The sequence below is a fragment of the Seriola aureovittata genome, chromosome 6, assembly GCF_021018895.1.
Source record: "Seriola aureovittata isolate HTS-2021-v1 ecotype China chromosome 6, ASM2101889v1, whole genome shotgun sequence".
Lineage (NCBI taxonomy): Eukaryota > Metazoa > Chordata > Actinopteri > Carangiformes > Carangidae > Seriola > Seriola aureovittata.
This window is the reverse complement of record NC_079369.1, coordinates 21,190,424-21,214,693: the sequence shown is the minus strand read 5'-3', so window position 1 is coordinate 21,214,693 and position 24,270 is coordinate 21,190,424. Positions and strand designations below refer to the sequence as shown.

The following is a 24,270-nucleotide window of genomic DNA, read 5'->3' as shown; positions in this document are numbered from 1 at the left end:
TATTGAAGTGCTTCGTAAAGCCAATACTGACATACAGTACTGTACATCCCAGAATAAATGGAAAAGGTATGTTAGATCTCTACATTTCTCCAAATGCATTTTCATCCATCAGATGGCTAACGAAATATATTGTAATTATAAGGCCTGGACACTAGACTGCGGTAACATACATACAGCCTAGACAGCTATTTGTGTGACTTGTGAACCACTATCCCTGTCAAAAACAGTGATGCCAATCATACCAATCAATGTTTCATTAAAACCCAAAAATTGAAAGCATGTCAATTTCCTCCACAGCCACTAGGTGTCACTAACTCACCTCTGTTCTCACAGGCTCCGATGAGGTTGATGATGTTGGGATGCTGGCCTAGTTTACACAGCACCTCCAGCTCCCCTGCAAAGTCTCTGTGGTCATTCTCTGAGGCAAACTCTGCAGGAAGATCAGCACAAACAGCACTGTTAGACAAAGCAGCTTCAGCCGGCGTCTTTGAAATGAAATGTTCACGTCAGTCAGAGAATGCACTGCACTGGGATTATATCTGCCCTGCGTGTCAGTGTGTTTGTGTGTGATATAAATGTTTGTGAGTTCTTGCATGAATGTGTCCAAGAATTACCTTTCAGCATCTTGATCGCTGCACTCATCTTGTTGCCGTCTTTCTTGATCATGGCTTTGATCACCTGGTTTAAAAAACTGTTGTTAGCTTAAATGTTTGACCCCTTGCATTAAAGAATGGTACACACCACAAGAGAAACATTTCAAATTTTCAGCAAGTACATTAAGAGTCTAAACACCTGGCCGAAGTTGCCCTCTCCGATGACATCTTCAAACTTAATGTCCTCCCACTCGAGGATCGGATAGGTGAGGGGCTCTGGGGTGGGCTTGGGCCTCCGTGTCAGGGTCAGAGTTCCTGAGTTAAACTGCAGAATAGTCTCTTCACCCTTGGGGATATAAACAGTCTTAAGCACCGTAGTAAATACAAATATATTAAAGTAGGATTTTCAAACACAAAAAAAAGAGGTATTCTTACTGATCCAGACTGGTAGGTGAATGTGCGTCGACGGTTGAGCAGCGTCTTGCGGATGAAGAAAAGAGCCAGCAGTGCCAACAGGATAGTCACACAGGTGACGGTCACCGAGCCCACCACTGCCACCAGCAGCTGGTAACTGTCCCCAGGGGACCTCCCAGCCACACCCTGGGTGGTCGGGGTTGAACTCTGCAGGCCTTTTTTTAGCAGAGGAGAAGAGATGGAAAGAGAGGAGGGAGGGGGAGGGTTTAAGATGGAGAGAAAAACAAGTAGAGGCATGGAGATGATTTTCAGACAGTGGAGATAAATAGACTGTTCGATGAGATTTATTATTATCATGAGTAAATCCTTGTCTCTTTGTGGGTGGTCCTGTTCAGCACCACCTGGGAAAAGCATAACATTGACCTCAAGTACAGTAGTTTAGAGATTTTCCACTGGGATCTATTTTTAGGTTGTTAAATTAATTTAACAAGAAACCATGGAAAGCCCTTAATTTTTGTCAGTATGGCGAACTACTTAATCATTCCTTTTGAAAAGATTACCAATTCAATTTTACTGTACTGCTGCTCTAGTGTGTCAGCCCAGAGAGAAAAGACTTGCAAAAAGGTTTCCTCAAACCTTTCTGGCCTCACATCCCATATTTAATTTACAAATATCTTATAAATATAAAGTTGTCATGTGAATTTCAATGGTCTACTTTTGAATTCATCTTTCAAGAGCATGTGTGGGGCTCCAAATGTGTGGGAAAGAAATCATCATTCTTTTCGTTATATGTCAGTTTACAGTGTACCAGCTGTAGTAATGCTGGATGAAGGTGGGCAAGCAGACAGCAAACTCCTACTCACCATCCCCTTGTGTCATCGCCTGAACAACCTTGCTCCACTCTCCCGGCACTTTGGAGAAAGCCCTCACTCTGAATTGGTAGAGTGTGCTGCCGTTCAGCGCTGTCACATCTTTGGTGGTCTTGTTCCCATCGTCTATATCCACCCAAGGGTGAGGGCTCCCCTGGCCGACTGGCTGGTACTCGATGGTGTATTTAATGATGCCTCCGTTGGGATCTTCGGGGGGCTGCCACCTCACCTGAATGGCTGACACGGACAGGGGCAGGGCCTGGACGTTGCGTGGGGACGATGGGCCTGAGGCACACAGAGATTATCATTGTTAGGGTCGTCAACAGTGATTCTGTCGCCTGATATTCTGAAAGGGAAATTGATGCTCCAATCAAAGGCTTTGGGAGGGCTTTAGTATCAAAGACTAGGGTTTAAAAGCCTTCATTCTGTTGGATGGATCTGTTTCTAACCAGTTGATCCCCTCTGACTACAAACTAGACCTGATTATGCCTTGACAATTAACAATCTGCTGCTAAACTTTTCCCCAATTCACATAAAGCAATTCACACAAAGTTTGTGGGCGGAGAGAGAGAGTCACCAAGCATGAACCAATCATACTCTTTTCCCCAGTGTTTAAAGAGAATCTAAGAATCTCTTTAACTTGCTGTTTACCATTGAAAGCTAAGATATCACTTGAGCCTATAAAACTGTATATGGGTTATCACATTATGCCCCATGTGTTGCCACAAACCACTGTAAATACATTATAACTTGCTTTAAAAATCTTGCGACATTTAAAAGGGTGATCCATTGCAGCTTGTTCCTAACCACCAGCAGAGGCTTTAGTTACCCTGGCTGTTGATGTGGAAGTAGTAGGGACTGGACAGCGGCCCCTGGCTGCCACAGTTGATGAGCTGCACCACCACCATGTAGTCTTTCTGGTACTCCAGGTTGTGGAACTTGGTGGAAAGCACATTGAGCAGCGTGGTCACCTCCAGCAGTTTCTCATTGTAGGGCGATGGCCCGAAGAGCTGCACTAAAAAGCCAGTGGCTGTGCCAGCATTAATGCCATTGATGGTGGGCAGTCGCCAGCGTACAGTGGCATTGCGGCCTTCCAGCGAACTGCTGTCAATCTCAGGTTGAACTGTGGGCTCTGCAGTGACAGAGAACACACGATGAGCTGAGGGGACTAACAGCTCCTTGTTTATTTCTCCTCATTCCATCAGTCATTCATTTTGTTTTGTTTCACTTATTTCGAATTGAACTGAATTTGAATTAAACTTGCCATTCCTTGTTGATCTCTTAAACTGGTCTGTGATCCTTTTCAAGGTGCATACCACATGACCGCAAAATCCTCGGTTCGATTCCAGCACAGGGACCTTTGTTGCATGTCATAGCCCCCCTCTCTTTCCCCATGTTGATACTATTAAAGATAGTTTGTGCTTGTGCAAGAGAACAATGTTCCCTTGTAGCAAATAAAATTTGTTCCATTTTACACATGGACCTAATCACATATTGCCAAAGCATCAAACAAAACTTTGTACTGTTACACTGCAAAACAGACACTTTTCTATTTAGGTTTTTCCCTCATCATTCCTGTACTCACACTCTCAGACATGATCTCTCCCTTTGCACCACAAACATTGAGGAATAAAATCCTGCTCTCTGGCATTTGAAAACAGGTTGTTTGTGCTTCCTAGACTTGAACCCACAGGGTCTTTATTTTATTTTAGCAAAGAAGTGGCCACAGATAATTTGAGTGCACTGGCATCCTTCTATATTTGACTTGAGTTACCAGGACAGATATCCTAACTGGGGAAAAGACAACTGGCTCCTTTAGGCATGGGAAAAGCATGGGAAATTATGAGAATTTACCATTACTCTAACCAGACACAATATAATTATGATTGCTTAAGTTCTGTGGTCACGACTTTAGGCCTTTGCTCCCAGGGAAGACTTTCCAGATAAATATACTCACGTACAATATTTGTGTGTTGAACTGGACAGCCCAGTTGTATGTGGGTCTTACCGGGACAATCAGTCTCCATGATGGCCTCTGGCCCTGGGTCCCCCTCTCCTCCTTCCCCAGGACGGCTCAGCTGGACACGGACACGGTAGCGTTTGGAAGGCTCCAAGTTCATCAGCGTGATTGGCTCCTTGTCACTGTAGACTGGAATAAAGTGGGTGTAGGATTAGCTGATTAGATTAGATTCACAGTCACATTTTTACAGTAACATTTCCCTTAAAACATGCACGTAACTGTCTGAGTGACAGGTTTCATTGTTCATTTTTTACGTTTCATATGTTCTTATTTCATAAATTCATAAGGTAATTAAAATAGATTAAAAACCCAATAAATGTGATATTAAAAGGGCAACATGGATAAAATTTTTGTTTAAAAATATACCAGTTTAAAATAATTTTTGGTCATACATTAGATGCCCTTCGTGTAATATTTTGTTCTATTTTGAAGAGTAAGAGTCAAATGATCAGAATTAAACTTAGTGTATGACGAGGGCATTGTGGATCAGAACACCATGGTGGCAGAGGAGGAATATACAGCTCCAAATTTATACTTTTCTGCACATGCTTGAAGAGGCCCACACGGTAATTGTATTTGATTTATATTTGTGTATTATGTCGTTAACATGCTTATATATGGACATTAACGAGAATTTGAAACAATGGAGACGTGTGTTTCAACTTTTATGGGTTTTTTTTTTTTTTGTTGTAGTTTTCACGGCGTCTTCTGATGTTGTCGAGAGGGGGAGATAAAATAAATGTTGAAAAGACATCTGTATGAAGCGTGGCCATCATTGTTGAACCAGTGTAGCTACAATTCATCTATAATATCTTTATATGATGAGTTGTTTTAGGGAGAAAAATGGATGGAGCTCTGTTGGATGTAATGTGCGATCTTTTTGTTTACATAACCTGCAGTGCGTTGCAAAAGAAACATGGGTAGGTTGTTTCCTATAAGTATGATTTATTTTGCTCTGTCTCTGCCAGCTTATCCATTTAGAATGTGTTTTACTATGAATTTGAGCAATGCTTTGTTGCGCTCTCTAAACATGGATAATACATTATAACCTTGGCTGATCTTACAGTGTGTTGAAATTGTGGTGATGACTAGTTGCTGAAATGTTTGCTTTTGCTGCTGCTGAGCAATGAAATAAAAGTCAAAAATAATCTTCTGATGATGCTGCTTTCTGAGATAAAGGATGACTGAATGAACCATAACTCCGCCTGCTCACCTATGATGGAAGACCAAGAGCCTCTGTTGTCCAAAGGCTTGTAGAGGACCTTGGTGGAGACAATGGGGCCGTCTCCTCGGTGGGAGTCCACTGGCATCACTATCAGCTGCTTACTCCTCTTTACCAGCAGTCTGGGGGCAGTAGTGGGCACGGGGGGCTCTGAGTGGACACAAATTTCACTCACAAATTTGAGATCTTTATTGCAGTAGTATGCAGTGACAGCCTACAAAAAAATCACAATAATGACAGTGTCTTTTCCTCTCTGTATTAGTTCAGATCTTCTCAGACTGACCTTTGATGGTGAGGTTGAACTTGCGGGAGTCCTGGCCTCCATTGGTGTAAACCCTGCACTCCCACAACCCACTTTGCTGAGCACTCAGACGATGGATCTCAAACAGGGCTGTACTCTTATTTGATTCTATGACGGTCTGGGACGCCTGAGGGTAAAATACATAACACACAATAGCAAAGCAATGCACGATGAAAAGCACATTTCCATTTCCTGTGCCTATTTTTACTCTTGCTTGGATTTCATGTTAAGAATGTCTTCACTATGAGAAATGTCTTTGTTCCTGAGGGAAATGCTGGCGCAGGTCTTTATCAGATTATTTCAATTATCAAGGAAACAGCACAAAAAGAATAAAACAAAAACTGAACATGTCACTTATAGACCACACGTGGTAACTGCTGCACTGTAGAGTGATACAGCCTTATCTGGTCAGGCCATTGTGTTGTTGACTTCCTCAGATCTGAACGTAACCTTGTAAACATCAGTTCAGACTTAAAGGCACAGTGCAATTTAACAATTCATTTAACATGTCTCATTACGTGACAAACTTGGTAGAGATCCAGAAGCTGCTTTATTGACTTGATTTTTCTCACTTGAAGGATATGGTTTGACAATTCATTTTCTTACTGAGAGTCAGACGAGAAGATCAATATCACTCTCCAGTCTGTTGCGTTTAGGTATGGTGCTAGAGCCTGGAGATGTTTAGATTATGTTTCTATGGCAGGATTTGTGTCAGTAAACTTTTGACAGAGCCCCACTTGCTGCTTCCTCTCGCTTCCTCTTCTTTCCAGTCTTTATGCTAAGCTAAGCTAACCATCTCCCTGCTCCACCTTCACAGATAACAATTAGTATCTGTCTTCTCATCTAACTCCTGGCAAGAAAATAAAATAGTGTATTTCCCGAAATGGAAAAATATTCTTTTAACTGGCATTTTGAAACTGTATTTGGCTCTGTTACATTTACACAACATACACCTCAACCTCAACATAAGTTTTATCCAGCCTGTGCTTTTTTGTTTATTTTTATTCAGACTTACTGTAAGTCACAGTATCTTGGCAGGAGTGTTGTAAGCAACAGCTGGTCCTCCTACCTTGAGCACAGTGCTGTCCAACTTTCGCAGCTCAATGCTATTGTGGTTGGGCAGGGGGTTTCCTGTGGCTGAGCAAAGGATCTTGGGGTTGGAGTTGAGATTCAACTCCAAATTACTAGCCAGGTCCAAGATCTGGGGAGCCCGGTCTGAACAAGGAGAAGTGCACACAGTAAGAAAAGACAAGGAGGAGAGGGATAAAGCAGTAGAGGAGAGAGATCACTTGGCTTATGTTTAGCTTGTACATGAAGAAATACGATACACAACTTGACTGTTTCAGGTGCTGGCACATCGACATTTTCCCAGACGAGCTTGTCTGGAGAAATGTTGGTTTAATTAAAGTGATATATCTCACAGAGGAAGCAGAGCTTAAGGAAGAAATGGAGAAAATAAAAGGATTAATATGATTGTGAAAATACCTACCAGACTTCTTGCAGTTCTGTCCTCTCCACCCTGTGGGACACTGGCATCCACTGAAACGGTTACAAACGCCTCCATTCTGGCATTTACAGCTCAGCCTGCAGTCTGGTCCATACATGTCTTTATCACAGGCTGACAAGAGAAAACAGAAAACTATACTGCACACGATGACACACAAAAGGATAAAAGTGAATATAATTTTAATTTTTAAAAAATTACTGGAACAAATGAACTGATGTAGGGCTTACCCTTCTCACAGCGGCTGCCAAACCAGCCGCTGGCACAAGAACAGCCATAAGGATCTGGTAGGCAGAAACGAAGCCCCTTGCAGTTCAGCTCAGAGCCACATGACTCCTGGCAGTTTTGACCAAACATTCCTTCTCTGCAGGCTGCAAGCCATCAGAGAAAGATAAATTCACAAATGTGTTTATTTAAATTCCTTGCGTTTCACTGGATCATGCCTCAACCTGCCTTTCAAAACACCACAGAGGACTGTGTAACCAGTTTGCCAATGCTCTAATCTGTAATCCCTTAGATTTTGATTTCAGTGTTATATCTGATTACGTTATTTGCATACAGTTTGGAAAATAAGCCCAGTTGGTTACTAATATACAGTTCATTGACAGTATGATGATGTCAGACCAAGATCTGTAGAATCTGGCCAAACCTGGCAGATCACAGCAATAATTTACATATACATATATATATATATATATATATATTTATATCTTTACTATAAAGACTAAGCTGGCCACACCTACAAATAACTGGGTTTAACTGGCACAGTGCTGGGTTAACTTTACCTAATGCCCATTGGTAGAAAACCATTGCGTAACCAATCGGACCTGAGATGGATTGTTTTGATGCAGTGTTATTTTATTGGGTTATTTACCCAAACTATAAACTGTTATAATGTTTTAAATTTACATGTTACTATTAATGATTGTTAATAATATGTCTTTGAAATTTTGGATGCGCATCATTTTATACAACTAACAATACATTTATGAAAGCTCTAAGTCAAACTTGAGCTTGTGTTTAAAACTGGGTCAAAATTACTTTATTTTGGTGACCCAATGGTTTTCTATCTATGGGTAGTGGGTAGAGATTACCCACTGTTACATAGGTGCTTAATGACCCAATTGTGTCAGTTTTACCCACTTATATTAGTGTGCACTGACACTGTGCCCTTCTGCATGTATTTTGTGATGTGATTTTTAGTAGACTCCTTGTTCAAAATGTCTCTCATCTACACATGAAATTGCTTATCTGGAAAAACAGACGAACCCTGTGCTCTGCAGAAGAATTGAAGTAGGAATACTGAATGAATTTGAATGAGGCGACCTCAAACCTAATACTCAATACATATTTCAGAAACAAGATTCATGGATATTTGCACATCGATGTGTGAGCGGATGTGTCACAAAGAATTGTCCATGTTGCTGAATCTTATTTGCACCTGTTTAACCGACCACTTACCATCACAGGTTAGACAGTGCAGCTAATGCCACAGCCTCTAAAGCAGCAGTCCTTCTAATGCTCTGCTGGATTCCAGTTCAGCAAAATCTGCAACTGCATGTAATTTCTTTCTCTCAAAACTCACAGCTGTTCTCTCAAAATATAAGGGACTGCAATATCGTTCAGTCTGTTCAAAGCTTTGGTCCAAACTGAAACATCGTGTCGAATAGGGAAACAATTGTCTTGAATTTTTTTTTTGTTTGTTTTTACAGATATTTATGTTCCCAGGGAAATTAATCCTTCTGACTTTGATGATCCCCTGATGTTTCCTCTAATGCCACCATGAGCCTGATGTTTGTGATTTAGAGCAAAATAATATGACAACTAAAGGATGGATTACCCATGAAATTATCTACAGTTGGTCCCTAGAGGATAAACTGTGATCTCTTTGGTGATCCACTGACATTTCATCCAGCCGCCTCATCAGGTCCCAATTTTAAGTACAGCCTCACAGAGCTGTTGGCATGGCTGGAGATTCTTGTTTGGTGCAGTTCATGTGTAGGAGTCAGGCATTTCTAGCGTATGGAGGATAACTATGTACAATACAGTGTAGAGCATATAGCCTTACTCCTCATATAGGTTACCAGAAACTCTGAGTGTGAAAAACTGCATTCTCTGTTTCTGTTTCACTCACTCTGTCATTAACACACACAAATTGCATTGAGTACAGTACGGACCTGTCTCACAACGAGTTCCCATGAATCCTGGAGGGCAGACACAGTCTCCATCCGCATCGTGACACAGTCCTCCATTTAGACACTCGGGACAGTCCTGATTACAGTAAGGACCCCACTTGTTACTGGGACAGTCTGCAGAGAAACAGAGTTTTCTTTCCTGAGAGCAGCATAAAATGTGTGTAAAGTGTAAGCTACAATGTCTTCAAATACATATACAATTCAGATGTGCTATGTCTTTTGTGTATTTGTATTAGATTTTAGATATTTCTTCAAGCCCAGATGGTCTGTTTATATCATTAAACAAACTTGCAATGAAAAAAAGACATGGAATTACAGTGAATCCTGGTATCATAGTAGAAGAAAACCACTGCCTCTGGTAGAAAGACAGAGTGTGGGAAACAGGCAAAGCTCAAGCCAGAGCAGGTGGAGGGTGGAGATGGTGTTGATACTGCTGATGTCTCTTTATAAAACTGAAGAACAGGAAATTGAGCAAATACATGCACTGTAAAGTATCTCACCAAGAAAGTGCAGATGTAACCCACTGTGATTTCACAGTTATTAAATGTCATATTCAAGCTCAGTTTCATAAACACAATATCAGCTCTCCACTGATTTTGCTGTTATCAGAGATAGTGTTAAAGGCCCCATGAAATTAAAAACACATTTTTCCCAGTTTTAATCCTGTGTTGCTGTGGGAATTTATCTCTTGTTATAAATCAAACATATATCAAAAAATAATCATCATTATTTTTTTTACATGAAAATCTATGTGTTTATCTTCCTGTAAATCAGTTTCAAATGTTTGATGACTCATCTTGCACTCAAGGGTGTTCACTAAATTTGCATCAAATGAAAATTATTATTCTCAAATTTTTTTTGTCCTTCCCCCTACCTATAAATTCTGGCAGTCATCGCCACCACCAATGAGCTAGCTAGCTAATATGAGCTAACATTGTGTTTTCGGTTGAGCTGACTCCCGCAATCTTTCTCCCTTTCCTTCTAACCCTTGGTGAAGAAGAAAATGGCCGGAGTTCACACATTTTGAAGAAGTGCGACTTTGTGTGAACTCACGGAAACGTTACAGGCACTTTTCAGAGGACTCCTTCCTCAATAAGGCAAGGTACAGGAATGGCTAGCGAAACTTTCAACATTTGGAGAAATGTGCTTACTTGCTCATTTAAATGAGGCCGAACCTTCTCTGTCGTTTTTTCTCGAAAAAAAAACAGTGTGGGACTACTTCTTGTCCAGGAGCAGTGACTTGTCTTATTTATTCATTTATTATGAGGCACTAACCACATGTTTATGTGGTGTCCTCCCTCTTTCTGCTGTCATTTAGATTTCAATAGAATATAAAGATAATTCAAGCTTCCTTTCTTCACTGCAACCTTCCTTTTCAATACAGCTACAGTATCTTGTTTGTGAGGTACACTGCATGGATGATTTTGCTTTGTATTTTTTGGGGGGTATTTTCTGTGGCACAATGCATGACATCTTCACTTGAAAAACGGTTGTAAAAGCCTTGGTGCAATCTGGCCCTCAGTGTGAATGTAAGAATTCAACAAACCTCGGACAATGAGCCTCATCCAGGCCCCCTGGAGCGGGCTGTCCCCCACATAGCTGGCACTGTAGATGCCTTGATTGGCAAAAGCTGCATTCTCCACTGTGAGTACAGCAGTGTGATTGTTCATATCGATCCAGTGAGTCATATAATAGTAGTTTCCTGCAAAACACACACACACAAAAACCCATTAATGGCATGGTTCCCAATGTGTTACAAAGCAGCCTTCTATCCTTATTTGTTCAATATCCTTCATTAAAAAACTATGTATGCCAGTTATTTATGGACGGTCTCTTAGCTGGATGTTAGATTTCCTGCCTTAAACTGTGTAAGATAGCTTACCGTTGTACTTCCAGGTCACATCTCTCTTTTGGGTGCTGTGTAGCTCCATGCTGAGGTGAACTGTCTCTCCTTTGTTAGCAGTCAGAGTGAGGTGAGTTGGAATAAAATTAGCTGTAAGGCCCATAGAAACACACAGTTATTAAAGATGACACACAATCACAGCTGGATGTATCAGAAAACCGTAGAGAATAAGTAATCAGGTTATGATAGGAAGTAAAAAAAACTGGTCGTATGACATCTGAACACACCTCCGCCGAAGTTGTTGATCATCGTGACCTTCTCGAGCGGGGGAACTTCCTGAGTGGATTCACAGTAGAAGATACCAATATTATCCAGGTCGCGGAAGTCTTTGACCTTCACCTCATTGTTCCTGGGTTTAGACACTTTAAAGTTTGGCTTCTTGGGGAATATGAGGATTTTGTTGTCTCTCTTGATGTCCAGCTCAACCTGGCCAGGGCTACGCTCTCCATTGATACAAGAGATGGTGAACTGATTGATGCCGTTGACCTCTGCTGTGGAGATCATGGTCAAGTCGATCACAGCATCTGTAAGACAGGTTATTAGTCTCTGTTTCTCTACTCTCTGTCATGAGGCAGAGTTGTTAGGGTCATTATGGGTTTGATTTATCACCCTACAACAGCTCTTCATAATCCTTGAGGTACGATCCACCAGATCATGAAAGTACTTTTTATCCTATTTAGGCAGGTGAATGAACAAGCCAGGAGGAGACTCATAACCCTGTGGCTCTTTGATTTTTGACTTTGATTTTCTCTGCCCTCATTGATATAAATTGCTTGGACATAATATTAGAAAACACCTCTCAGAGCGATGCAACATAATTTAACAGCATTACAAAACAACACCTCTATCTCAAAGAAAAACTGAACATTAGAACCTCCAGGCTTCATTGCAGCGTTCCTACATTTGACTCCATTAGTTTTAAGGAGATGTGCCTAATAAACTGACAACTGATTGTATATTGTTCAGTTGGCTGGAAATCATAGTCACAGCTATCTCTGTGTCTCTATGATGTGTCTTCTCACTCCTCACACAGTGACGACCAACTTTCTCAAATATCTGACGCAGGTTTCAATAGAAAGTTTCACTATCTGAAACGTGAATCAAAATGAATCCTGTTTCTAATCTCAACTCACACACAGTGTACAGCAGCGGTTTAGCTCACGTGTTCCAGTCTAAATATGTGAAAGGTTTCATTTTTGGATTAAATGACAACTCATTTCAGACACCTGAAACAATCATAACACACAGTTGTGCTGCTGGTTATCTCTACACATAAAATACAGTGTCAAACGAGGACAGAAAAATCCTTTGTAACCCACAAGTTTCTGTCTCTTCCTCAGGTTATAATGTATCAATAATCTAGAAAAAAAAAGGTGACCCCTTTGATTCACACTATCTTATACACTGACACCTGAGAGAGTGGTTGAGCTGACCCTTGTTCATTATGTGGTTGAAATACAAACAAAAAAAGGGTCCAGGAATGTAGTTATTTGGATAAAAGTGCCAAACCCAATAATGTCAGTTTGTCCAGCATTCCTTCTCCCTGGTATTTAAGCCTCAGATCCACAGAACAATGGCAGGAAACATGGATGAGCAATTTTTTTTCCCCCCTAAGGACCGTTGCTCTATACTCTAAGGGTCTTCACATCTTAACACTCACACCAACATAACTTTAACAAAATATTAATTACCTAGAATATAAAAATGAAATGGCGTACACCACGTGAGAAACTGTTCTTTCCTTATATTCAACACATTTCTCGAAAATTACAATTTTTCGCTCCGTTTAAAATCTACCCAAACTGCCTTCAAATGAAACTCCCTCTTACCTGATAAATCAATGAAGAACAATAAAAACACCCACAAAATCCTCATGATATATATAATCCTCACTGGGGAAAAGTTGTGTTAGTAAATCAACTGCCAGTTCGGATTCACGGGAGAGAGCTCTACATCCAAAACGGTGACGCTGCGTCACGACGAGCGGTGCGCTTTTTTACGCATAACTCTACGAATAATCCAAAGCTCCAGTTCAGGTGTAAAATCTCTCAGGTAACGACCACAGCGGTCCTGTGTAGCTTTCAGAGACGGTGTCACTGTCAGTCAAACTGAGCACAAAGTAGGACTTGCGGTAAGGCTCAGCTTTCTCTGGGTGGGAAAGGAAGGAAGAGCGTCACCAGACAGCGGAGGACTGCTGGCGCTCCAGACCTCCCCGATCCGCTTAATGTATTTATGAGTTTAAACTTTGTCACTTTTTGTTCCAACACAACACCAGCTTCTCTCATGGTCTCTACATACAAATTTTTGTGTGTGATTGTGTAATATCTTGGGAATTTCTACTTTTATAGCAGTGAGAAATTCTATTGAGATTATTTTATTTATTTATTTTCTCTGGCACTATTACCTTATTTTTACCATGGGATGCCTAACTAACCCTAAGTAAATAAAAGTTTTGTTCTAATTTTTGTTTAATGGTCCTGAAATTGTCATGTTAGTTCTTTGTTGTAAGAAACATATTGAACACTTTTAATCTGGCAAAACATTAAGCACCAGGATTTGTGGGAAAAAAATATTTCTACAACATGCCGATAAATATATACACCAATACTTAACATGCATTTGCTTGGCCAGGGGGCTACACTCTGCATGCCCCATGTATCCTCCAAGGCTGACATTGCATTTTACTGCTGCAGCTGATTTTCTTTGTAGAGATAGACACCAAATGCAGCAGCAGCTGGTATCATGTTTTGCCAAATGCAACAGCTTTGTTCTCTCACTTCAATGAGTTGGTTTCAATCCCTGCAGCTTTTATGGTCACCCCTCCCCCCTTTCCCTGATGTTATAATCAGTCAGTTTCAGGAAATGATGAACAATATGTTTGTTGTGTCTGTTCCATCATTTCTGCCTCAGTCCTTAAAAAAAAAATGCTGCACTGTCCCACTTGGAAATGTCCAGTTGCAGCGACTACATGCGCCTTTTCTCATTTTCTCTACAAAAGCTGTCAGGCTGATTTGATGTTTTCTTTACATTTCCTTGCAGCTTCAGACAATCAACTTGAAGTTGACTCAACTTCTTATTGTTTGAGATTTCCTGTTTTCCATCTCAGGAGCTCACATGGTTTTCCTTAGCCTGAAAGGAATATTCGATTGTGTGCTGGATTCTCAAAAAAAAAAAAAAGAATAACATAAGTTGTCTTTACAAATTGTTGACACTTGAGACACTTAAGTCTGATCTGTTTAAAAAGTAAATAGTGTCATATCTTCCCTCATAAAATAGTGACTTAATCACAAACTGAAAACCATAATCAAAGGTTCACACCATGATCCTCGATCAATTAGCTGAACTAAAAAAGAAAGAAAGAAAAGAAATCAAGTCAAAATTGAAATGGGTACACCCAGGTTGATTTTTGTTTTGACTACAAATCACAGTGTTTCCATTATGACTCTTGGCAAACAAAAGGTCTTGGCGCCCACGGTTGGCTCAGATCTGTATGATCCCTTTGACCTGTCAGTGTGGCCTGTGTAGCTCAGAAGCCAGAACAACTTCTTTTAAAAGACCCTCTTATTTCCTCTGCAAAGGCTTCAAAAACACCCAAAGAAAAGGGCCTGGACTTCACAGCGAGAACAATGATACTGAACTGTCACATGAGCCGACTGCACAGTTCTAGCTGCAGCACACGCCTGTGTACAGGATAACCCAATTCATAATATGAAACAATATGCATCAAACTGTGCTGCTGTCAAACTACTTTTGCACATTGTTCAGAACTGAATCTGAAGCAGTTTTCTGATAGTTACTGCCAGTTTTGCAGATTTGTACAGATTGCTTTTTTCACTTTGGGGAAACAAATGAAGAGGGGAGCAAAGGAAGAACTGCAAAGATAGTAAAGTGCTGTGTGTTGCAGACACACTTTGGTGGAGCCTCTATAGGAAGCCAAAAGGGAAAAGCACAAAAGGCTGGGTCAACACAGTTGCTTCAGCCTCTGGCTGCATTAAGGCTGTAAGGAGCCAGAGACTAGCGATGAGTGCTTTTGTATGAGTGTGTGTGTGCGTGTGTGTGTTTATATGTGCATGAACATGTGTCTGCATATGTGATATTTCATAAGAGTGAGAGGGAAGTAACAGACTGTATGCAAACATGTGTACTGTGTGTCCGTGTGTGTGCGTTTGTGTTTGTGTGTGTGTGTGTGTGTGTGTGTGTGTGTATTTGTGAAGGAAATTATTTTGGTGGGGTGAACATTCAGGGTGGAGGACAGTCTGTGCTCCTCAGACATTAGCCATTGTATCCAAAAGTCTTTGTTGTCCAACAGTAATTACTATGAGCTGTTTGTTGTTGGAGTGGCGGCCGCTTGCTTTAAGACACCATCTGACAAAGGTATTGCGTGGTGTGTCTGCTGGCCAATATTGCTTCCCCAGATAACAGTGCAATAAACAATGACAGGTCTTTATGCACTGTAGTGTGCTGCAACAAAGCAAGAGGATGGAGTGTTTCTTAAAGTTGAGGAGCATAACTGCTGTTCAGTGCCTTTGAATCACTGTCAGAGCAGTATGCATGCTTTTGATTGAAGTGAACCGGTGGGGAAAAGAATGCATAACTTAAAAAGCCCATATTAATGCTACCTTAAATCTCTGTGTTCTTGGTGGCAGTGGATTGTGTCATGCAATCTGCTATCTTTGGATATATATAGTCAGATATTCCATTCTTCATGACCTCATTAGAAAATTGAATCCCTCTTGTCTATCCTTGTCTGCAATGTTTTATTCTCTATCTGCTGCAACAGTTTACATTTCCACTCTATAAACTTATTTTTTCACAGACTCCATTCAGAAAAGTAATTGTGGTCGACTGAAAGGTTGTGGGGAAATGCCACCTAAATTGTGTTAAACTGTAAATTTATAGCAGACCAGCTCCCGGGCATGTTTTAGTGGTTTCTGACATTTTGTTGTGGTTGTAGAGGAGGAGGTGGTGATGGTGAGGCTGATGGGGGGTGTCTGGAAGTGAGACCTGCAACAGAGGCAGGAGGTCGCTGAGACTTTGTGAGAAAGTTTGTATTAAATTCCCATTTCCCCTCATTGTGTGGCGAGCTGGCCCAGCTCCACACGCACTGATCCTGCTGGGCCCTGGGAGCCGAAGCAACGGTGTCACTCACACCTCTCAGACCCACTACATCAACCTCTCCCCGCCCCCTGAATCCTTCCCCAACTGTGGTTACAAACCCCTGAACTCCATGCCAACTTACCCCATGTTGTTTGACAAAGGAACCCTTCCCAAGGATCTTCCCAAGACCTAGAGAGACTCGAATCATGTGTGAACTTTGAGTTTTTGAGTGTGTGAGAGAAAAATGTCTTAAGCAATAGAGTGAATGAGACGATGAAAGACACAAAGACAGATTTGCTGATAGGACATGTGTACGAGCATTATTAGCCAAATTTAAAGACCCCCATCTCACAAAGTTGGATTTCCCCGAAGATAAAAAACCATAAACCCCTGATAACTCTCCAGCACTACTTCTATGTAAGTTCTGAATGTGTTTACACTCTCACATGCTTTGTCTGTCAATTGTGTTTTACAAAAGCAAGGAGACTTTCAACACTACATGATGACAAACTGACAGGTCTACAAACTTTTATCTCAGCTACATTTCCCAATCAGCTTAGTGAACTAAGGCAGCCAGCCAATCATGTTCCAGCAGAGCTGAGCAGTGTCTGGCCCCCGGTTTTTAAAATAATAAACTTGGAGAAATTCCCATTTTACAAATATCCACATTCCCACGTGCCCTCGCCAACTCCTTCAAAGATCAGTGAATGCGCATTATATTGTACTGTGGAGTCCTTTAACTTTTAAAAGTTGGTCCATGTTCCAAAACATCCCATTCATTCCTTGCTGAGACCATGCAAGCATGAATGGGTTGAAAATAATTTGATATATCTCTCTTTTTAAATTTTAATTGGATCTATTTTCCAGAAATTGTGATAATACAAGGAATAATTTTGGGGCGTTTGAGACCCTGGTTTCCAGTTGTTCCTGGTAGATTGTGCATTTATTGACTAATAAATCAAAGTTCAAAAATGCCAAAATGAAAGTTTTGGTTAAACCTATACATCAAAAAAAGGCCCACTAATGGACACATGTTCAGCCATGTGACTGACAGGAATGTTGGTCACTCAATTTGTTCCAGACTGAAAGATCTCAACAACTACTGGATGGATTAGCCTACTATAGAATTTGGTTCAGACATTCATGGTGCCCAGCAGATAAATCCCAGTGATTGTGGTGACCCTCTGAGGAAGTTTTTTAGTTTTACGTGAAATGTCTTAACCATTAATGAACCGATTGACATGAAATTTGGTGACATTCATGTTCCTCACAGGATGACCTGTAATAACTTCTCAAGCGCTGATATCAGGTCACAATTTTAATCTGTCCAATACTTATGACCAAACACCTGTAAAACTAAAGACATTCCCATCAACCTCAGCTGTACTTTGTGTTTAGTGCTAATATTAGCATTGCTAACACCCTAAACGAAGATGGTGAACATGGTAAAAATTTAGCCTATTAAACATCAGCATGTTAATAATGTGGTTAGCATGCTAGCATGCTGACATTAGCTCAACGCGCTGCTGTGCCTAAGTACAGCCTCACAGAACCGCTAGCATGCTCGTTGGCTCTTGGTCTTGTTTAGATAAAAAGTGTCAGAACAGAACCACTGATGTAGAACTATCAGGATACGTGTTGACACAGTCTAGGACTCCAACCAGATTCATGTCAGTACTAATAATCTTTAGGCAGGCAAACATACTCAGGAGATGCAGGATACTGAACCACCTCCTTGGTCAAAGGACATGAAGACAGGAATGTATTCAGTCCTCGACAAATGTTAAGCTGGTTTCCAACCTTTGTCGCATGTTGCTTCCTTTTCTCTCCCATATTTCCTGTCACTTTCCACTGTGTACTTTCTCACAAGAAGAGCTGCCATTTAAGTAACCTCAAGAGGAAAATGCCTCCCACAGATGGATTGACACTTGAAATGATGGGAAATGATTTGACAGAGGATAGAATATACAAAGTCAGCACAGCCACAGGGTGAGCAGGATGTGTACAGCTGATAAGACACACAGGGGCTGTGGACTGTGTGCTATGTGACATATCATCTTATCTCTGTAAGATGATCTCGCTCTAGAGGATATAAATATGAACTTATGCTTACAGATAAGTATGCAGACACATAAGGCCTCACCTTTTTACTACACTACACTCACACGAAAAAGAAGCAGAGTTTTGGGAGGGTGCTACAAAGTGAGTTGCTGACAGATTTTCAGTCGTCATGATTCGAATTTCAAGTTCCCCATAGACGGAGCACTTTCCTTCCATGCCTCCCATTTCCTCAGGCTCCAACAGCAATCTCACATCCCCATTAGGCTACAGCATGGTGAGTCAGGAATTACATTATGCAGACATTAACTAGCTGCTTAATTTCAAGCCATAAAATATACAGAATATCAGTTTGCAGGAAGATATTGTAGACTGACTGTTGCCAGTGTAACCACTGAACGTAGCTCACAGAACCAAGTATGAGCCTAAGTGTTAGTCTACATTACATTACTTTTACTTATTTGGCAGACGCTTTTATCCAAAGGGAGTTAAAGTGAGGGACAACACTAAAGCTTCAGAGCAGCAGGAGAGCTTGAAGTACTAAGTAAATCAAATCAAAGAGATCAGGTAAAGAAGTGCAGCGAAAGTTCATAGTAAGTACTAGTTAGGCATGTTAGGGTGTTAGAGTTGTCAGGAGAGGAGGTGCTCTCCGAGGAAGAAGTATGATCAGACATGCAAGTAGGGCATAAGGAAAATTTGCTATTCATTTGGATCATGGGCACATTGTAAAGCACTGTACAGGAATTTAGTGAAATCGACTAATCTTTTATCATTAAAATAAATGTGTATTTTAGTAATTTCAAGCTAATTAAACTTAAAATGTTCAGTTTTCATTTTCAGACCACTTCAGAACTTACAAACTTACAAATTAACATCAGCAGTGTCACTGTGTCAGGGCTCTGACCCGAACGCTTTCTCATACCAATCTGTGGTGTCTGAGTTAGTATTCAGCTGCTCTCACATACAGTGGGAGTTAATGTCTAAAGTATCCTTCAGTGCTAATGGCTCCCATGTCAATTTCTCATCTAACTCAGCAGAGGGACCACATACCTTGCTTTTCTCAAGACCTCTTGAAAAGCTACAACAATGCATGTTTTGTTAGCTGGAAAAAATAAGCTTGATATTCATCATGGAGTTTCCTCTCTGACAGACAAAAGCAATGAGCAATGAGCACTGAGCGCCATAACCACCATAGGAATGATTAACGAAGCTGAGAAAAATGACGCACGTTTACCTACCTGTCCTGACAAAAATACTGCTGGTGCTCTAAAGGCTAGTTGATCATTTTGAGACATTTATGTGTTTACATCACAGCGTGTCAATTGACAAATTTAAAACCTAAAGTTTTGAACTTTGGCTTTCAGAATTTGCAAAAACAATTACTGCTGTTTAAACCAAGGACCCTGTTTCAATCAGTACAGTAAGCTGTCTCTGCATTCAGATCTTGTATAGATCTCATACCTGTTTCTGGTTGATTTCCACTAAGGAACAAGCTATTTTTTAATGACCCTGTTTCCCAAATAAATTGTAAATATATTTATTTAATCTCTGGGTGAAGATCAGCATTTTATGGGTTATTTACTTACATGACAAGGTGTACCAACGACTGCAAAAGGGTAACATTATGTTTTAGCAGTAAGTGAAACATTTTAACTTCATCACTACATCTGATAGCGACTGTATACCTATAAATCTATAAACTCACATTTCTTACATAAAACTCTTTCCAGATTTTGTCTGAGTGTGTCTTTGTACACTATGAACAGTCACTTAGACACATGTATGCACTCTCACGGATTTGGCTGGAATAAAGCAACTGGTTCCTAACCTTTCTCTTCCTGTGTATTCAGTTCATCAGTCCCACACTGGAAAGTAAATATGGGCCAGAGCTTAGACAGAGTGACCCACCACCAACCCCAGTCCCCTAATCTGCCTCCTGAGGTGAGGCTGGGGCATTGGGAATGGGGTTTCAGTGATTTGGGTCCATCACCAGATGCGGAGCCTGGTGACCCTCCAGTCTGACACCAAACAAACCCTCCATGTTGTCAGGATGTTGATGGATGTTGATGTTATAGCCCTTGCTGACCTCGCACAGGTAGATGTACAGTACGCACAGACACACACCTCATTAATGGTGTTATGGAAAACCTGATCAGACTAAGGAAGCCCTAATCATAACAGCGGTTATGCAGTCGGCCTCTAGCGTAGGCTTAGTGTGAATACTAGGTTTCCCGCCAGTACAAGATCATGTGGGATAACATAATTTCAGAGAGTCAACACTCATGGCAAGATAAGAAAAATGAGAGGGGGGATAATATTTTTCCAGAACAGGAGAAACAGTTTTACAAATATTGTTTTGTTCCTAAAGGTGTATCTCATATAAACCTGAGAGCCTGAACATTTCATTTGTGTTGCACATTGAATACAGCTCCAACAAGAGTAAATATCTGTGTTTTGGTCACAGTTTTAGGTGTATTTCATGTTTTAGTGCTAAAATCAGAATGTAAAGACAAATTATAACTTCCACATTCTTTATAAAAGTGACCAAGCTCAAATAAATGAAAGGAAATATTGGCCCAACAATGGCACAAACATTCCTGACTTTATTTTGTCAGCCATGGTCTGAAGATAAAAATATTATTTTGCAAGTCGGGGCTGCAAATCCTAATTACAGAAATAGAATATCTGTCCCATCGGAACATGGGTATCAAGGAAATTGTGGAAAGGGAGTGGTACTGAATCCAGCCAACATGTCTCTGGAATATCACAGGCGTTTTTCAAGGAAGTTGAATAACACCCTTGGAGTGCTGTGCTGAAACGCAGAAAAATACAAGAACAGATATTTTGTGAGAACGAGCCTTGAGACTCTAATCGCAGAGACCGCGCAATTACAATTCAACAGTGTGTTACCTGAGGAAATGATGGGAGATGATAGAAAATGATAGATTTAGGTGGGGAACACTGTAAGTGAGAGCTTAAGAAAGCAGAGAAAGAGTGAGAGACACACAGAAAGAGAGATGGATAAGCTGTTGTTGCTTGTCCGCAGTGTCCAGAGAACTTGAGCCAGATTCAGGAAGAGGCACTGCTGCTGGAGGCTGATATGTGTGTGAAGGAAGTGGAGGGAGCACAGGGGCAGGAATCACCCTACAGGCAGGAAAAGGCCTGTGGAGGTGATGGCGGGGGTGGAGGTGGAGGGTCTCGGCTCCTGTCTGATAGCTGTTTGCTCAACACACACTCATACACACACAGACACGGTCACACAGCTCCGCAGGCCATAGGTTCTCATTCCCCGAGTATAGGAGGGACACAGCTAGAGCGAGGTGGGTGGCTTCTGGTTGCAAAGCATGCATGTACCCACGGTTGCTGAGGAAGTTGGTGTAAAAACATAGTCTTACACGCAACAGTGCTGCCATGAATACAATAGCTCTGCCAAATGCAAGCCTTTGTAGGAAACCCGCTTTTCACTGCACATCTACTTTTGTCAGAAGAAACGAAAACTATAAATGCAACACTCTTTCATTGGTTTTTTTCTGTGCAAAGACACGTGTTTAAGTCAAGTATTCATGGGTTTGGCCTTGCTGCTAAATGTAAAAAAGAACAGGTTTCAATGCATCTTTCAGGCAGAAGTCTAAGTGATTCTTGGTTCTTGCAGTTTTAAACACAAATCACTAATGAATGCCAAAACATGGCACTCCCAAATGTGTTTGAGTTGGAAACACAGTCTTCCTAAATCTCTTTGAATGCTTCTTTATAGGGAGTTATCTTGAAAAAAGAAAAAACTTACTAAATCCACAATATAAATATTTTAAAACAGAGTGAATAAAAACATTTGTGAAAGAGCAGCTGGACACATTATAGAAAAGGAATGGGCTTCCTGCATTGACCACAACAGTCTTTGTAGATATAAACAGCTTGTGTTTTAAGCTTTATTGTGGCCTCCATCCAAGAACTCGTGGGAATGCATCTATCTAGTGATTTTACAAGTAGCCAACAACAAAATTTGTGTATTCAGCTCTAAAGCCAAATACTATGTACCACTTAATAATTTCCCTACTGTTCACACAGATTGGACACCTGCAGAAGGAGTTGCAGATACAGATCTCTTCTCCAGGCCAAACGTGAAAAAGTAGTAGTAGTAAGTCTCCCGTACTGACTCATTATAAACACCAAGAGACATTTCAAAGACAAATTCCTCACTGAACCATTACTGAATCCTGCAGCACTTTCACTTCTCGCATAAATATTCTCAGAGCTTTCACCAAGGGAGTAGAAAAATGCACAGTTGGATCTTATTAAAAATGTGTTGACTTTTACATGAAGCTCCCAAAGTTAGCAGATCTACACTGTCAGGCGGAGGTACAACACGGTGAGCCACTGACATTTTTAATGCAGCTTTACACTTCCACAGAGGGAGCGTATCTGTGTTTGTGGGCCTCAGTATTGCACACTGAGCACTTTATTGGGAACACTTGTATACCTGCTTATTCATGCCATCATCCAATCAGCCAATCATGTTGCAGCAGCACAGTCCTTAATATCATGCGGATACAGGTCAGGAGCTTCGGTTAATATTCGCATCTAACATCAGATTGGGGAAAAATGTGATCTGAGTGACTTTGAGCCAAGAAGAGAAATGTGAGGCTGCAGTGGGCAGAGGTTCTCCAAAACTGGACAGCTGAAGACTGGAAAAATGTAGCCTGGTCTGAAGAATCTGGATTTCTGCTGGGGCAGCAGATGGTAATTTGGCATCAACAGCATGAATCCATGGACCCAACCTGCTTTGTGTCAACAGTCCAGGCTGGTGGTGGTCATGGTGTAATAGTGTGGGGGAATGTTTTCTTGGGCTACATAATAGCAGTCAATGATTATTTGAATGCCATAGCCCATCTGATTATTATTGTTGACCATGTTCATCCACAATTTACCATCTTCTACTTCCAGCATGAGAATGCTCCATGTCACAAAGTAAAGGTCGTCTCAGACTGGTTTCATGAGCATGACAGTGAGCTCAGGTTTGCTTCAGTGGCCTCTCCAGTCACCAGATCTGAATCCAGTACAACATATTTGGGATGTGGTAGAATAGGAGATCTGCAGCGTGAACATGCAGCTGACAACTCTGCAGAAATGATGTGATGCAATCATGTCAACATGGAGCAGAATCTCAAGGAAAGTCACAAGAAACATCTTGTGGAATCAATGCTACGAAGAATTGAGCGTATGTTTTTAGATAAACAGTGGAAGAACTCAGATCATTAAATGTGGACCCGAATGCATTTAAAGGATTATTAAAGAGTTAAAGTATCCAGCCTTATGTTTCATACTGTAGGTGTTTTAATAAGGAGAGTGAACAAAGAAAAGAAAAGAAACACCCCCTGCCATCAAAGAGAGAAACTGGAAGAGTGATGCTAATAGTATGCATTTCTTCTCTTTCTATATATACAGTATTATACCTGCAAGAGGTGGCAGGAGATCAAGTCAAACAAACACAGACTCTACTCTTTCTCCTGCAGGTTAGTGCCAGTGCGGTATGTAATGTTACACCACTGAGCGTATAGAGTCAGGAAACTCTTATATTAGATTAAATTAGATGAAACTTAAACCACTGCGTTGAAACTGGGTCATCACTGCAGCAGAGTGAAGGACACGAAAAAGAAAAAGACGAAAGGGCCTTTTTCTTTGTCATTTAAGTTTTTATTTAAATTTTTGGATTAGTCAAACATTGTAAAAAACAAGCAAACAAACACTTTAGTATAAACATTATAACCATGTTAAATTAAGATATATAAAAGAAACACAAAAACTTCACATAACCAAGCACATGTGAAACTAAATACTGTATCCCATATATCCTCCACTATGAAGAGCGTTTAGTAAAATAATACTCTTCCTCACATGTTACAGGCAAGTGGCCTATTTAAGTGTGCAGAGGCACATTTTACATTATCAGACTTAAAATCAAGTCATTACAAGACCATTCAGAGAATTATGCAAAATTTGGCAGATCTGAATCAGATGTGCAGAGAGCCTCAGTCACATTATCATATTTCCAGATGGAGGCCACATATGGACTCACAAAAATTCGAACAATGTGCAG

General features: G+C 40.8%; 1 protein-coding gene across 3 annotated transcripts in view; it reads right to left on the bottom strand.

Annotated features, from left to right (window-relative positions):
* Positions 1 to 24,270, bottom strand: part of tie1 (tyrosine kinase with immunoglobulin-like and EGF-like domains 1) — a 40,965-nt gene that overhangs the window by 6,719 nt on the left and 9,976 nt on the right. The window contains exons 1-17 of one of the 3 annotated variants that reach the window (XM_056378469.1): positions 12,851 to 13,180; positions 11,249 to 11,545; positions 11,001 to 11,111; positions 10,665 to 10,820; positions 9,101 to 9,232; positions 7,154 to 7,294; positions 6,909 to 7,037; positions 6,489 to 6,634; positions 5,402 to 5,546; positions 5,110 to 5,268; positions 3,885 to 4,025; positions 2,706 to 3,008; positions 1,871 to 2,161; positions 1,029 to 1,222; positions 793 to 939; positions 615 to 678; positions 320 to 430 (exon numbers count right to left, since the gene is read on the bottom strand). In XM_056378469.1, coding sequence (XP_056234444.1) covers positions 320 to 430; positions 615 to 678; positions 793 to 939; positions 1,029 to 1,222; positions 1,871 to 2,161; positions 2,706 to 3,008; positions 3,885 to 4,025; positions 5,110 to 5,268; positions 5,402 to 5,546; positions 6,489 to 6,634; positions 6,909 to 7,037; positions 7,154 to 7,294; positions 9,101 to 9,232; positions 10,665 to 10,820; positions 11,001 to 11,111; positions 11,249 to 11,545; positions 12,851 to 12,896 — 2,713 coding nt within the window. In that variant the 5' untranslated portion in view covers positions 12,897 to 13,180. Of the gene's footprint in view, positions 1 to 319; positions 431 to 614; positions 679 to 792; positions 940 to 1,028; positions 1,223 to 1,870; positions 2,162 to 2,705; positions 3,009 to 3,884; positions 4,026 to 5,109; positions 5,269 to 5,401; positions 5,547 to 6,488; positions 6,635 to 6,908; positions 7,038 to 7,153; positions 7,295 to 9,100; positions 9,233 to 10,664; positions 10,821 to 11,000; positions 11,112 to 11,248; positions 11,546 to 12,850; positions 13,181 to 24,270 lie in introns of those variants that run through there. The other 2 variants (XM_056378471.1, XM_056378472.1) reach the window with 2 other exon arrangements.